This window comes from Mastigoproctus giganteus, chromosome 14, assembly GCF_048544385.1.
Source record: "Mastigoproctus giganteus isolate SK-2022 chromosome 14, ASM4854438v1, whole genome shotgun sequence".
In the NCBI taxonomy this organism is placed as follows: domain Eukaryota; kingdom Metazoa; phylum Arthropoda; class Arachnida; order Uropygi; family Thelyphonidae; genus Mastigoproctus; species Mastigoproctus giganteus.
This window is the reverse complement of record NC_143588.1, coordinates 114,123,331-114,139,950: the sequence shown is the minus strand read 5'-3', so window position 1 is coordinate 114,139,950 and position 16,620 is coordinate 114,123,331. Positions and strand designations below refer to the sequence as shown.

Here is a 16,620-nt window from a genome sequence, read left to right as displayed (position 1 = left end):
GTGTATGTATTTATTCTAAAAATGTGGTCCAAGTTGTCTGAAACCACAAAGGTTTGGGGGGGGAACTATTTGTATCATTGATATGTTCAGGCACATGAGGGTGTGGAAGAAGCAAAAAAATAGTAATAGCCATATAGTGCAAAGAAGCCACAGGCTTTTGTGTTGCATTATGCAACAATAGGCATTATGTGTGAATAAAATTACTCACTTCTCTGTTGAAACTTTTGAATTATAGTGATTTTTGAAAATATAAAAAAAGTCATTTGAAAATGTCATCAAGGTTCACATCCTCGAAATCAGGGGTTCACAGAGTGCAGCCTGTGAGCTTTTTGTGTGATGTTATGTATAAATGTGAAGATAATTTTTGTTCAAATTTTATAGAATCATAAGACTTGTGTATAAACTACAGTGGAAACTGGTTAATACAAAATGCTCAGGACTTTCACAAATATTTCTTGTTAACCAAATTTCGTGGTCAAATTTTTGATGACCGATTCCAAGTATAGAGAAAATTGGAGGGAACTGGTCATATAGGTGGGGAATGATTCGAAAAAAATAATTAGTTAACCGGTAGGTACTGCAAAACTCCCAATCTTGTTATCACAGTTACAATAACAAACAATATACCTGCAAATCCTTTTCTTTCCAGCCATTCTTTCATATCAGGATGGTACTGATATCACAGCATTATTCCAATATACGGCCCGCCCACACTTTCTGTTGTATTTTCATCAATATTGCACATTGATGAAAAAGTTTGAGAACTGCTGCTCTAAATGATAACATAGGCTTTAGTTGTGACTATATCTCTATTTTTGTATTTAAGATCAACTTGTTGAATTGCAGACTTTCATTTAACAATGGAAAAGCAACTTCAATTCAGCCCAAAAATTAATGGAAGCCAAGTACTGGGCTCTTTTACTCTTCTAGACCAAATTTGTTGTGCTAAAATATAATCAGAACCAACTGTTCCATAGAATGGGATTTAAAGCCTGCCATTCTAGGAAATTGTTTCTGCTAATGAAAAAAAAGAACTTGAGCCTTTAAATAGATGAAAACCATTGCACTTCAAACTTGTTTAAAATGGATGAAAACAAAAGAACGTCCCTTGACTCTATCACTCAGCATCGTTTACTCGTGTAATTGAAATTTAACCTTTGACATCTAGACTCCAATGGTATACGTGTGTTTGGTGATTCAATATGAACAATTTCATTTGTCCCACATCCCAGTGATATTCTTGCATGCACAGGGGGTGTAGGAATACATTTCTAACAGGGATCTGAGGTTACTTCATTTTGTGACAGGTACAGTGAATGCAGTTGCTTGCATCCAAGTTTTTGGAGCAGATTCATGGTATAACAATTTGAGTTCACTTCCACAAAATAGTTAAGATTGCGTTTCAAGATGAATTTGCACTGTAGCTGTAGTTTTAGCTTACTAATGGATCAGTACTTCCATTCCCCCCAGTTTATTAATACACACAGTTTACATACATTCATATATTTACAAAACTTACATAGAAGATTTATATACAATTATATATACATTCCATTCACATCATCCAGGGCGTGTGTGTGTGTACATGTATCTCGGTGGCTCCGAGGTAGTAGCCCATCTCCACCTTTGTTCTCTGTGATGGTGCAGAAACTCTAGGCCACTTCGTCCCAGGGAGCAGCCAACACCTGGGCAGCTGCCACCTGGCGTCCTTCCCTGGGTCTACTATCCTATATGTGCTTATGTCACAAAATCCTGCACCCACGGGAGGAGTGCAACACTGGTGGGTGCCTATGGATCAGTACTAACGACCACACAGATTTCTTCGCCTAAGCCAGTGGTGTCCAACCTATGGCCTGCAGGCCAGATACGGCTCTTGAATAAAATTAACTAAAACTGCATTTTAGAGAGTCGTGCCACTGCTTGTGCAGGCATGGAAACGTTGAGCTCAACTGTGTCAAACGTGTACATGTAGTTCGGTGCAGTCATATGTGCGCTAAATACAGTTATGCGTGTATTAATCTTTTTATATTGTGAAATTCTACTACTATATTTTGATATAACTTGTTCATTGTATTGAATTGAAAAAAAAATCATCCTTAAAAATGTTCCAAACGAGGAAAGTCGATTTGGAGTGTCGTGTTTTTGATCAAAGGCGGACATAAGACTATTTCTTCATTGACTATGATGAAAAAAGTAGTGTATTTGGTGTGTAAGGAGACGGTGTGAGTTTTTAAAGAATGTAATTTAAAACAATACTGATTCCAAGCATAAATCTTATGATCAAAATAACAGAATGTTGCGAAAAGAAAAGTGTTCCTGTTCAATGTTACAAAACAAATTAACAAAAACCAAAACGTATCATTCAAGAAATTTATCTGCTGTAAGTGCCAGTTATCAAGTTGTATATTTGATCGCTTTTTAAAGTAAACCATTCAATGATGGTGAATTTGCTAAACATATGTTAAAAGTTGTGGAAGAAATTTGTCTGGAGAAATAAACAATGATACAAGACATTAGTTTGTCTCGACAGACAGTTATACGAATAGTAGAAGATATTGGAAAGAATTTGTTTCAACAGATTTTGGAAAACATAAAACAGATGAAATGTCTTAGTGTGGCACTGGATAATAGTACTGATGTAAATGATACAACACAACTCCTTATCTTCATATGTGGAATTGATGATAATTTTGTACCAGTTAAAGATTTAATTGATCTACAGAGTATGTACAGAACAACTAAAGATAAATCTTTTTGAAAAATTTTGCCAATCTATCGAAAAGTTAGAATTAAATAAGGTTAGGATTAAATAGGATTAAATTGTAAGAGTCACAACTGACTGTGAAAAAATATGATTGTTAAAAACATTGGGCTTATGGGTAGAATAACCACAAAAATGGTACATATCGGAGCTGAACTTCCGATTGGAATTCACTGCACGTGCATCAAGAAGCTCTCTATGGGGAAATATTGGATCTCCAACACTTTGTGGTTATTTCAACTGTAAATTTTATAAGATCGCATGGTCTTAATAACCATATGTTTCAACAGTTTCTTTCAGAAATTGAAGCTGAATACGAAGATGTAATTTTACATAGTGCAGTGAGATGGCTTAGTCGTGGCAAAGCGTTATATCATTTCTTTAAAACCGCTTCATGAAATTGATAGTTTTATGACAGAAAAAGGAAAACCAACAAAACAATTATGAAATATGGAGTGGCTGTTTGAACTTGCAATTCTTACAGATATTTTTCTAGTTATTTAAACACTCTAAATTTAAAACGACAAGGGAAAGGGACATCAAATAATTTTAGAATAAGCTGAAATATAAACACATTTCCAAATAAATGCTGTCTCTTGTTATTACAATTACTTTTTGACTGGTTTGAAAGTCGATTTGTTAATATAAGATCCCATGAAAAAGACATAAGCTTGTCTGAGAATCCATTTACTTCTATGGCTGAAAACTATAGTGCCAGCTCGCAGTTTGAAATTTTGATCTTTGAGCCAAAACATGCCTCAAAACTAAGTATATGGACTGCAAAAATAAACTACTTGAATTCTACAAAGCTCTTTCATACGAAGATTTTCCACTGATAAAAGAAGCTGCCATGAAAATGGCTACTTTGTTCGGATCAACGTATGTCTGCGAGCAATTGTTTTTTAACGCATGACTTCAAACAAATATTTAAAAAAATAAAAAAATAACAGATGAGCATCTTTATTCTGTATTGAGAATTGACGTCACAAATTTTGAGCAATTATCTAAAAATATCTACCTTTAATCATCTCATTAAATGTTAAGTTTTATTCATTAAATGTTATTGTGGTGTCACTAACAGTTAGACTACAAGGTTAATAAAATTTTCGAATATTTTCAATTTTAGTGTATCGCATATTTATTTATTCACCTTAATATTGAAAAGCAGTGATCCTTTTCAGGTTGCAAATTTTCTAAAGTGACCATTTAAAATAAAAAGTAAAATTGTTTTTGAATATTTTCAATTTTAGTGTATCGCATATTTATTTATTCACCTTAATATTGAAAAGCAGTGATCCTTTTCAGGTTGCAAATTTTCTAAAGTGACCATTTAAAATAAAAAGTAAAATTGTTTTTTTTTTTTTTTTTAAATAAAAGTAAGGTATATTTTAAAAAAAACAAAAGTAAGTCATATTTTTATAATTTTAATAAAATTTAAAAATAAATCACTGACATAGATTTATTGCACATAAAAGTATTGGGAATTAGCATTTTTTGTATATAGCCTGAAAATGAAAAATGGTAACATGAAAATAGAAACTTTCTTTTACATGTAAAATGTGGAAAATGTAACATAAATTTTTCTTGAATGTGGCCCCCTACAGGAAAAGTTTGGACACCACTGGCCATCATTCAAGCGCCATCATTCTTTGTAAACAGTACAGTGACTTTGACACTTGTCGCCCATGTGATTGCAGCCTACTAAAGTTTGATTCCCAATGCAGATCAAAGAAATTTTGTATAGAGACTTTTATTTAGTGCTATAATTAGCTGGGTCCAGTTAGAGGATTTTTCTTCCATAATAATATAATGCAAACCAGTTCAAAAACCACTTAACGGATGCAAGTAAACTGATGTCTTCAGGCTTTAGTTGCCTTGCCTTTTTAAATAACGGTGCCTCCATAGCTAGTTGGGCAGGAGCAGCAGTGCGTAGCACACGCTTCTTGATTAGACTGGGGTTCGAGCCTGTGACCACCAAATACAGAAGGTGCAGAAAGGTCAGGGAATGACCACCGCATATCCCTGGAGCAATATGCCCAGAGTGGTTTAACATCCCAAATGTTATAATTTTTATTGTTAAATTAACATTTTTTTAAGAACTGACTTATGGTGCTATCCAGCTGCCTAAAATTATATTAGTATCTATACTTTGGCTGCAGTTACTGTAAATAAATATTTTGAACCGTGCAATATGACTGTGAGATATGAAAAAGGACAACAGAGATTATAAATGGATGTAAAGTTTGATTAATTGTGTTTTGAGAACTCCGTACACATTGACAGCAGCAGTCATATGGTACTAGATGTGATTTTGATCATTCATTATGTTTTTCTGGCAACATATTTGCAGAATAATTTGCATATGGACTGAAAATTTTGCAATAATTCTAAAAAAAAATGGCTCTAATTTCTCTGCCTAAGATCAGCTTCAGCCTGACTGCAGCTCATATTGAAAATGCCTTTAAAGCCTCCTTTCTTCAGTTAGTTTTAGGAATATTTTTTAGAAGTATTTCTTAAAAATAAGTAAAATTTGGCCCCTTTTATTTATTTCAGTAAAAAAGTAAATTGTTTATTTACATCTTACATTACATTTTCTGATACGTTTTCCAGCATACCTGTTCTAGGGTTAAACTCCTATTTATTTATTGAGGACAAAATAAATGTTTATCTGACTATCCATTTATGGTTTATAAATTTTTTTCTTAGCAAAATATAATTGGGTTTTAAGTTTTAAACTGTGTTACTACCCCAAATAAAAAGGGGGGAAAAATATATATATGTATGGTAAGAGAAAATTAGGGTGGGCTAGCAGTTATCCTATCAAGGTAGCAATACTTCATTCCTTTCATGAGATGTGACAGTATTTCTTTTAACTTTTGGTTTTATAACCATGTTTTATTTTTATTTTTTAATATCATACATTTATCAAGTATGTCTCATTAGCATTGCTACCCACATTCAATAAACTATTGATTTCACTTTGTATTTTCTCTTTTTATCAAAGGAGAAATTAAAGTTTTTATCATCATTATCTTAAATAGAGTAGATCAATGAATATTCACTACTTGTTTATTATAGAATATTAATTTCTAATTAATCAAAACAAGTATATTAAAATGAAAACTTAAAGTTTTCCTGTGTTTAGTATGCTGTATGCAAGAAATTTAATTAAGAACATTATTAATGCTTTTAGCTGAACCTGTTATTGAAGAAGGACTGAAACATGCTCCTGAAGATGGAATATTTATTACCTGCAGCGTTGGAGATAAAACTTAGTAAGTTGGTTTTTGGTATGGTTTCTGGAATTCAAAGATAACAAATTTTATTTTATTTATTTTTAACTTTTGCAGCATATATCTTCCCACCAAAAAATTAGAGAATGAGCATGGTAGCAGGGTGTGCAACCTCGAGCAGTAGTCATAGCAGTAATTTCGTACCATGAAGAGTAGCAGTAATCAATGGATGCTGCTCTTCACGGACTAATGTTATTAGTGGAGTCCCACAGGGTTCAGCGTTGGGCCCACTGTTGTTTTGTATATTTATCAATGATATTGATGAAGGTATATCAGATTTAGTGTTGAAGTTTGCAGATGATACAAAGTTTGGCAGGGTTGTTAATGACAGTAATGGCAGTGTGCTACTGCAACAGGATCTAGAAAATTTGGGCAGATGGGCTGAGAAGCGGCAACTGAAGTTCAACATTGACAAATGCAAAGTACTGCATAAGGGTAGAAGTAATCCCAGAGGAACGTACCAACTGTGTGATACTACACTTACGGTGGTAGAAAATGAAAAAGAACTGGGAGTGATTGTGCAGTCAGATATGAATTTTTCTGAACAATACAGACAGGCTGCCAGAGCGGGTCATGGGATATTGTCAGTAATATGCAGGAATTTTGCTAGCAGGAAAAAGGAGGTGATTATCCCTTTGTATAAGGCAATGGTCAGGCCATGCCTTGAGTACTGCATACAGGTTTGGAGGCCTCATTTTAGGAAGGATGTAGAGTTGCTTGAGCATGTACAGAGAAGAGCAACAAGATTGGTGAGCGGGAACCAAGGGGTTCTCTTACCAAGATAGGCTTAAGTTCTGCCTCCAGCTGCTGCAAATTGCAGCAGCTGGAGACTAGGTACCTCTGAGATGATCTGATTGAGGTGTATAAGGCCTTGAATGGGTTGAGCATGCTGAATTCTGATGGCATTCTTCCACTTGCTCAGATTACGAACCTGAGGGGGCATAAATTCAAATTGAGGATAGATAGTTGTAGAATAGTTTGTTTGTTATTTGGTTTTTAGGAGCATTAGCAACCGGATATCCCCGGAGCATATTGCTCCGGGGATATGCGGTGGTCATTCCCTGACCTTTCCGCATCCTCTGTATGTGGTGGTCACAGTTGTAGAATAAATGTGTGGAAATTTGCCATTAGCTAGTGGATGGTTAATTGTTGGAACAAATTTCCTTCTGTCATTGTGGAAGTTGATAACTTAAATAAATTCAAGGAGGAACTGGACAAACTTTTAGAGGGAATGGATGGGTTAAATTTTTTTTTGCTGATGCCACATAAGCTCATATTACTACTACTATTTGTTTTATACACCGATGAGCCAAAACATTATAACCGGTGAGTTATGCAAATCTAAGCAACTGCAGGTGAACTACTGCACATGCACGGGTCAGGACACGGTATAAAAAACACCTGATACTGAGCTCCGTTAATCAATGTTATTCTTGTTCTTCAGTTGGAAAAGGCATGGGCTTAAGCGAGTTCGACAAAGACCAGATTGTAATGGCCAGACAACTGGGTCAGAGTATATCCGAAACAGCACAGCTGGTTGGGGTGCTCACGGTCAACCGTGGTTAGTACCTACCGAAAGTGGTCCGAGGAGGGGGAACCCACAAACTGCCGGCGAGGTGTTGGACGACCATGACTCATCGATGCCCAAGGTGAGCGAAGGCTCTCCTGGATGGTACGTGGAAACAGAAGGGCAACTGTGGCGCAACTTGCTGGTAATTGGAACGCTGGTGATGGGAGTAATGTGTCACAACACACGGTACATTGAATCCTTCTGAAAATGGGGCTGTGTAGCCACAGGCCGCTCCAAGTGCCCATGCTAACCATGGTTCAACAGCGACAACGCCTACAATGGGCATGCGAACATCAAAACTGGACCTTGAGTGATTGGAAGAAGGTTGTCTAGTGCGATGAATCACATTTTCTGTTGCACAATGTGAACAGCCAGGTACGTGTGCATTGTTTACCTGGGGAAGTGATGGTGCCTGGATGCACCGTGGGACGAAAACAAGCTGGCGGCAGTAATGTTCTGCTTGGATACCCTGGGTCCATGTGCCGGGCACTCTGACATCTACCTAAACATCATTGCTGACCAGGTACACCCTTTCATGGCAATGGTCTTCTCCTCTGGCAGTGTCGTCTTTCAGCAGGATAATGCGCCATGCCACGCTGCCTGGATTGTTTGAGACTGGTTTGTGGAACGTAAGGAAGACTTCCAGGTATTGCCCTGGCCTCCAAATTCCCCAGACATCAATTCCATCAAGCATCTTTGGTTTGTGTTGGAACTGCAACTCCGATCTGCGGCATCTCAACCATGGACCTTACTGGAGTTAAAGGATCTGCTGGTTACGTGTTGGTACCAGACACCACAAGACACATTTAGAAATCTTGTAGCCTCCATGCTTCGCCAGATATGAGCTGTTTTGGCTGCACATGGAGGACCAACATCATATTAGGTAGGTGGTCGTAATGTTTTGGTTCGTCAGTGTAGATGCTAATTAACTGATGATAATACATTTGTGTCTGCTTGCCCACTCCCTCTATCTGCATAAGTTTTCAGCATTCTCCATTCCACTTTCCATATTTTACTACATTTCATTTTATAATTCTGCTCTTTACAAAGAAGTTATAACTTCTGAAGTATCCACCACCAACTGCTTAAATACTTATCTCCAGGTAAGTTTCTTAGGGAAAGAAAGCATGGATTCTCTCTGTTGTCTGTGTTTTCTGGGTCCTTTTTTCTTCTCTTAGTATTACTTTTTTTCTAAACAGCTGCAAACTCTGATATAGTTTGGGAATGATATCACTTGGATTACTTTTATATATAGTGTATATAGGGAAATCATTAAGTTCACATGTGAGCTTAATAAAATTTGAAAGTTAATTGAAAAACTAGTAATACGATACGCTATTAAGCATATACAATACAAAACTTGTAGTAATGGCTATGTTTCTAGATTTTTCCGAACCATATCCTAAAATCATTATTGGAGTTACAAGTTAGTTGTAACTATAACAATGTAAGAATGTGAATTTATTCTGCATCAGCAAAAAAAAAAAAAAAAAAAAAAAAAAAATTGATTTCCATTTTCACATTGCGAGAAATTAGCTATTCAGTTCAACGTTGAATATGTGAGAATCTCTACTTTAGCTACCTTGTAAGGCAACTTAATTCCAGTGATCGACAATGTGCTGCTCAAAAGTGAACTGCACAAGATGTAATCTGTTTGTTTCCCAAGATTTTATATATATGTCCCCCTTGTTATAGTTTCACCTGCAACCATGAATATACTCCCATTCATTTTACTTATTCCCTTAAGAGTTAAAACTTCATTCAAGTCACTTTAATGTGTCTAGTTTTCGGGCTCTGCAGTCCGCATCTAAGATGCTTCTCATACAAACAGTCCATAGCATTCCTAACCAAGCTAAGTTAGAAGTATGATGTAATCCATGATCATCAAATCCTGAAGTTTTATTGATTGAATATGTGGTAAATCTTAACCACAGCAATGTTTTATATGTAATAAACAAATGTATATCATTCATTCTCAAGTTTTGATTTAATCTCAAACGCAGGAGTACTTGGCTAGGATTTCAAAAATTCTACAGACTATATGGATCTTGTAGTATTAAGGGTTAGCGTTTCTTAGGTATGTAAATTTTATCGATTCAATTTTCTCTATTTTAGTTATTTAATAATTACAATAGCAGTACATAAAATATGTACATATATGTCATATATAAGCAGTACATATATGTCACCATCTGGATGTTAATTCAAAGTGCATGCTTTGCACATTTAATAATAATGCTAGACAAGCTACTGATAAATCTTGAAACAGGACTTGTATATACAAAGTTATGCACTTTTTTTTTTTTTCTCTCTCTTGGAGTAGAAATTATTAAATCCCAGTATGCTATGTATATAAAGTGCTTAGCATCATAATACACAGCCATTTCTGAATAAACAGAAAATTTTTAAGGTGGCATCGTTTTAGGTTATATCTCATATTGTGAATGCCTTCACAACGAGTTGCCATGATATTGCACTACTCCGAATAAGTAACGCTTCACCTAAGGAGAAGACTAGTGTTACTTATTCTCAGATAGGTACCACCACCCAGACAGCACTGTTTCAGGGCTATTTGGCCCTTCGTCAGTGAGTGGGTAGGTACCCAAGTGATGCAATGATGGCAAAAACAGTTATGAAGTATTTTGCCATCATTGCATCACTTGGGTACCTACCCACTCACTGACAAAGGGCCAAATAGCCCTGAAACAGTGCTGTCTGGGTGGTGGTACCTATCTGAGAATAAGTAACACTAGTCTTCTCCTTAGGTGAAGTGTTACTTATTCGAAGTAGTGCAATATCATGGCAACTCGTTGTGAAGGCATTCACAATATGAGATATAACCTAAAACGATGCCACCTTAAAAATTTTCTGTTTATTCAGAAATGGCTGTGTATTATGATGCTAAGCACTTTATATACATAGTCTAAATTTGTTCGCAGCTTGAGGCTCTAGCCCTAAATGCGCCTTAATCCCAGTATGCTTTATTTCCCCCTCTAATAGCTATCCACTGATTTTTGCTTAGAAGATATTTTGAAAAATTAGTTTGCTTATATTACTGTTAATTCCATATTATATAGTTATATTTCTTTGATTTCAGTTTTTTAATATATTTAACATTTATTGGAAATTTATTCTTAATGGTTTGATTTTCAGTTGGAAAAACAGTGACAATCCTTTCAGAAAGGATGGGCAGTTAAGACTCACAACTGTACCTACTTTGATCAAGTGGGGAACTGTAAGTAATAAAAGTTATTAAAACCAATTAACTTTCATTAAGTAACAAACTAAAATTCCACTAACATTAAGTTTTCTTCTATATCCATTAGAATTAAAATTTGTAAAAAATTTAAATTTTTAAAAAAATTCTGAAATTCTAAAATTTGTTTTAGAATTAAAATATGTACCTTTTGAAATGAGTTGGTATTCTCCTCTTGTGTGGAAAGTTGATTTTCACACGAGAGAATACCTGATTTTTTAAAATCAGAAATTAAATTTTCTCTATTTTAGTTTAGCAAGATGGATTGTTAAAGTAATTTTAAGTGATTATTTAGGATTTTAAAATTTCAGAAACAACTATGTATGAATTTTCCAATGTATGGAAGAATATTTTAAATGCTTGTATAGTGTAGTTTTTGACTGAACTTTTGTTGATATTAACTTCAGAGTATGCTACCCTTTTTTAATTTCCTCTTTCATTGGATTTTTGCTTCAAATTTCTTGTTTGAGTCCAGTTTATCTTACAGTTTGTGTGCATTCCTATATAAATTGCATCATAAATTATAGTCAATTGTAAGAAAACGTCAGATTTATAAATACGTGACCTTTATATTGGAGCCTTCCTAGCTCTGCTTTAATTTTATGTTTTTTTGTCTTGCACACAGAATGATTACAAACTGTTTTAGGTTATACTAAATGTAACATGATATGTTATTTTTTTAATATACAGTTAGGCCCCGACTTACTTAAGCCCAAGTTACGTAAATTCAGACTTACATAAATTTTTTGGTAAAATCGTAAAGATACTTTCTGTAAAAGTTTTGAGTGAAGTCGAAAGAAGGAACAAAAAGGATGTTTTTATTTTTGTTTCCATACAATCTATGTTGGATAATACCTGAAATTTATTTACCTAGTTACACCTGCGGTGTAACTAGGTAAATAAATTTCATTTTCTGCTTTAAAAATTCTGAAGAAATATTTACCATTTGTTTGAGACACTTGAAAAACTACTTTGAAGCACTTCAAAGAAACCTCCACAATATTTAAGCCATGTGGACTGTGTCTCATCAGCTAGTTCTTTTGAGAATTACACTCTAGACCTTGAACATCCTTGATGGAATATGCAACATTACAAGAGCCTGGAATGATATGACAATAACTTGTATGGGCGGAGTTTGGAAAAATCTAAAAAATTCTGAGCTTAACAATGAAGGCTTCAACAAAGATGAGTTGACACTTTTCTCTTACCAAAGAAATTGTAAACTTAGCCCAGAAGTTCCCTTTGTTCTCCAGCTGATCCTGGAGAACAAAGATATAGACTAACTTGGATGAATGTGGTGAAGATTTAAAAATGGAAGACCTAGCCCAGTTGAATGTGAAAATAGTTGAGCAAGAGAGAGCTGAACTCATTGAGGAATCGGAGCAATCCAAGAAGCAGTTCAAATTAAAGGAAATGGCAGAAGTGTTTTGTAAAATTCAGTATGGTCTCTATGTTGATGGAATGGATGAAAACGCCAAACGTTTCTCGGAATTTATTGCGAATTTATGATCAGATACTACCTCCCTGAACTCTGCTCAGTCTACAACATCCTGTGATTAATGTGTCTTATTAATGCTTCAGTTTCATTTTAAGTTACCTTCAGTTCATCACACCTGAAGTGTATAAACTTTGATTCATTGTGTGGTATAGACTGATTTTCTTAAATATGTACACTTTCGTTTTGATTCCCTTAGTAGCCCTTATAAAGCATACACAGCATATGAAATACATATCAGTTTTTACAGTACAGTAACATGCGTTTTTCCTTCCTTTTATGTTTTATTTTCTTATGTGCCACTCCTGTTAAATCACCGCTGTCCTCAGATAATGTTTTTAATTGTTATGGTATATAACTATTTTTCTTCATTCTTCTAAGGATATTATGTGGTTTCTGTAATTTTGACATATCAGGGATATAGTAGCAATATTTTATTAGTCATTCCTGAGTTACGTAAAAATTGACTTGCATAAGAAGTCCTGGAATGTATGTCTTACGTATGTTGGGGACAGACTGTATACAAATATAACCCTAAGAAATCAGCAAATTCAGCATTCGCGTATTTATATCATTTCATTTGCTTATGCCTCCTATCATAAACAAATGAAATAGCTCCTGACGTATCAAGATCATATGGTACAACAGACCTATAAGAACTGCAGTGCCCCAGTAGTCATTAAACGTGTAGTAGTAGTAGTATAGGAGAGGTAAGTGATATATCAATAGCCTCACAAAGGGATCTAAACATTCATACAATAGTAGCATTGATACAGGAATTATATTACCCATATATTGATGTAAAAAGTGCTTAGGGTCCTTGAACAGTGGCCTTTATCAGACAAAACAAATAAGAAGAACAAGTCATGTCAGAAGACGATACTTCATGACCAAGCCCACAGATGTATGTCCACAACCTATGAAAAAATTAGAAAGCAGTATTGCTGACAATCATCAAACTTTTTAATACCAGCTATCAGGAACTTATTTTCCACCAGCATAGCATGCAGTGAGCTTAGGACAATGAATCTATTTGCCTGTATTCTAATCCTCTTATGTGTGAACAAAAATTTGTTTACAGTGATGCCAGGAATGGTGTAAATGGTTGGAGCACCATAAACATGTAATGTGGTTAGATGATTCATAGTTCAAATTGCTTAGCAATGACAGGCACATGAGGGTGTGGAGGAAGCAACACAAAGTAATGGATCCCGAATGCATTCATTCTTCGGTGGAACTTAGTTAACTTGAGTTCTGTTTTATTTTTTACAAAAAAAAAAAAAAAAGTCTCCTGCTTCCATTCTCATCAATTTCTAGACAACCTTTTCTTCTGAACAGCTACTGATTTTTTACAGATCTCAAATCCATCCTACCATGAGATTCTCGCAAATGGGATTATGTCCCAAAACCCCTCCTAAGTTTGTAGTCTCTTACAAACTTCCTCCCATCTCTCCCTTCCTCTCTTTTTCTCTCTGTCTCTCAAATAAAGTTTGAGAGAGAGAGAAACACAAAAGTTTTCAGTTTCTGCTGCATGCATTTCTATAGATATTGGCATCTGCAATTCAACCTCACTATTTTAAAATTCACGAAATAATATGACTAATTGAGACCCAGTCAGAACATTGACCTCAAATAGTCAAAATTCATCCCTTGTCCAACTCCAAACTCACAGAGTTAACTTTTCTGTCATCTTCATTAATCCCTTCTTTGGAGCAAGTTTCCTTAACATGCATTTCCTGAAAATTACAATTTACAGAAATTCAAGTCTAGCAACCTTTTTCTGTCTTCTTGACCTCCTTTAACCCATGTCTATTAGAACTTATAGTACTTTATTACTATAAGTTCTAATAGACCACAGAAGGTGTTCTCAGGTTATAGTACTAAAGTACTATTAGTTCTAATAGATAGAAAAATGGATATTATAATTATATTAATAATCTTATCACTGGAGATTTTACAATGTTTTGTAATAAATTGACTATAGGTTATAGATTGTGTGTATTGTGCATAAAAAAAAAGTTTTAACTTTTTTTATGCAGTCTTTTATTAAAGTTTTTATTATTTTTATTTATATTTATTTTTATTAAGTGCACGTGCATATTTATGCTTTTATGATATTCAGAGTGATATGTTATTATAAAGTATATTTATCTTTATACAACATTATTATTATTATATACAACATAATTACACTTGTGAGCCAAGACGTTATGACCGTCTACCTAATAGCATGTTGGGCCACCTTTCGCCGTGATAACTTGCACCTGGCGTGGCATCAACTCTATGAGACCGCAGCAGGTGTTCTCAGGTATCCTCTGTCAGCTGGACAAAAGAATGACCAGGAGTTTGGCAACAGAGTGAGGCACTGGCATGGACTGGCAAACTCTGTGTTCCACCACATCCCACAAATGTTTGATGAGATTGATGTCAGGAATTTGGTGGTCAGGGAAGCACACCAAATGTTTGCACATGTTCCGCATACCATTCCTGCACAATGTGGGCCTTGTGACATGGGACATTGTCATTTTGAAAGAGTCCAATACCATCAGGATACACAGCCACCATGTAGAGCAAAACTTAAGTCTGAAACCGTGACAAGATAGAATCTGACAGTGATGTGTTCAGTGGGGATGAAAGGACCCCAAACTATGGTGCCACTGCTGCTGGCTTGTTTTCAACCAACTGTGCAGTCTAGTTGCAGCTGTTTTTGTTGCACCTGCATGCCATCGAATACGCACCTGTCCATCGGCATGATGGACTGCAGCCTTGGTTCTTCAGATCAGACAACTATTTTCCGGTCCAATGTCCGGGAATGGTACCCCCCCCATACCCACTGGATGGCATGCTTTTGTGGAGATGGGGGTAATCGTGTTTTGGCTCATGGATGTATGTGTTTTATTTGTTATCATATAATTAAGTTATATCCCCAATTTTTAAAACATTTGAAGTTGAATAATTGTAATGCATGCCAACAATGCAGCACATGAATTATTTCTAGTTTGTTTTTCAAATGTATTAGTGTACTTATGGAATAAAGACTTTGTACATATGTTTCAAATCACTACAGGCAAGAAGACTAGAAGAAGATCAGTGCAGGAGTGAAGCTTTAGTTACAATGCTCTTTGAAGATTAAGCAATTTTACAAGCCAGATCTAAGTGATTTTGTTGCCCAATAATGCAAAGGACATAATTCAGTTTCCATTGTTTATATATGTATATTGTCAGTTTTTTAAAATAAATTCTATGTAATATTTTATATTAATTTTTCAGTTGTGCTACTACAAGTGCTCTGACGAATAAATGTTTTATTTAAAATATTTTGTCTAATCTATCCCATATATTTTGTCTAATTACTTCCATTACTTATTACTTACTTTTGTCCATATTATAATTTACTTATAAATTAATTAGACTATATATGTTGTTTCTTTCTTTCTTTGTCTGAAGAGAAAAGAATGATTCATATTTAAATCTTCAATGCTTATTTCATATTAAATGACAGAAAGGAAATTTGATCTACAAACAAAGAAAGGGTTGGAAAAAATCTGCTATTGACATATAATAGAAACTTGGTTGTTTATGCTACTGGTTTACAAGAATGTAAATATCAGCAAAACTTGCTTAATTTGTCAACTTTTGCAAACTATAAGCCTCTTTCATTAGATTGGGTAACATTTGTAAGATAAATCAAATATTAAACTAAATTTTTTGACTTATCTTACAAATATTAACATTTGTAAGATAAGTCAAAAATAAGTCAAAAAAAGTATTCTTGATAACTGCTTCACATCAGAAGAAGACATGGCCCCAAGCAATCATCAAGGAACTGTTGAGTGTTCTTGATGATTGCTTGGGGCCATGTCTTCTTCTGATGTCCTCAAATTTAAGATCTGTAACTGTTTGCATTTAACATAAGCTGATTTTATGGCTGAATATCACAGAACTTGCACATTGGAGATGTTGATATCTGTTTTGATGATGTTATGATCCATCTAATAACTGCCCTAATAATAATAGTAGTGATTTTACCACTGATCTGAAGTGGTCTGGGACGAATTCCTGCCAGCAACCTGAGTAATTCTTCAGTTGAGGATTAATTAACCAGTCTCAGACAGAGGATCAATCTGCACACCATGCAAATTAGCCTATACAATTTTTAAAATATTTCTTTTTAGCTGCACCTTGTATATCTGTTCATAACATTGTCTTATTTTATAAGACAATGAAGGTGCTGACTTAAATCAA

General features: G+C 34.8%; 1 protein-coding gene across 1 annotated transcript in view; it reads left to right on the top strand.

Annotated features, from left to right (window-relative positions):
• The window catches only part of LOC150075583 (thioredoxin domain-containing protein 17-like), a 32,485-nt gene extending 16,903 nt beyond the window's left edge, over positions 1 to 15,582 (top strand). Inside the window, exons 2-4 of the mRNA XM_090388834.1 lie at positions 5,955 to 6,036; positions 10,778 to 10,859; positions 15,443 to 15,582. Of these exons, the coding sequence (XP_090244960.1) occupies positions 5,955 to 6,036; positions 10,778 to 10,859; positions 15,443 to 15,508 (230 nt within the window). The 3' untranslated portion in view covers positions 15,509 to 15,582. The remainder of the gene's footprint in view (positions 1 to 5,954; positions 6,037 to 10,777; positions 10,860 to 15,442) is intronic.
• Positions 15,583 to 16,620: the final 1,038 nt, after the last annotated feature.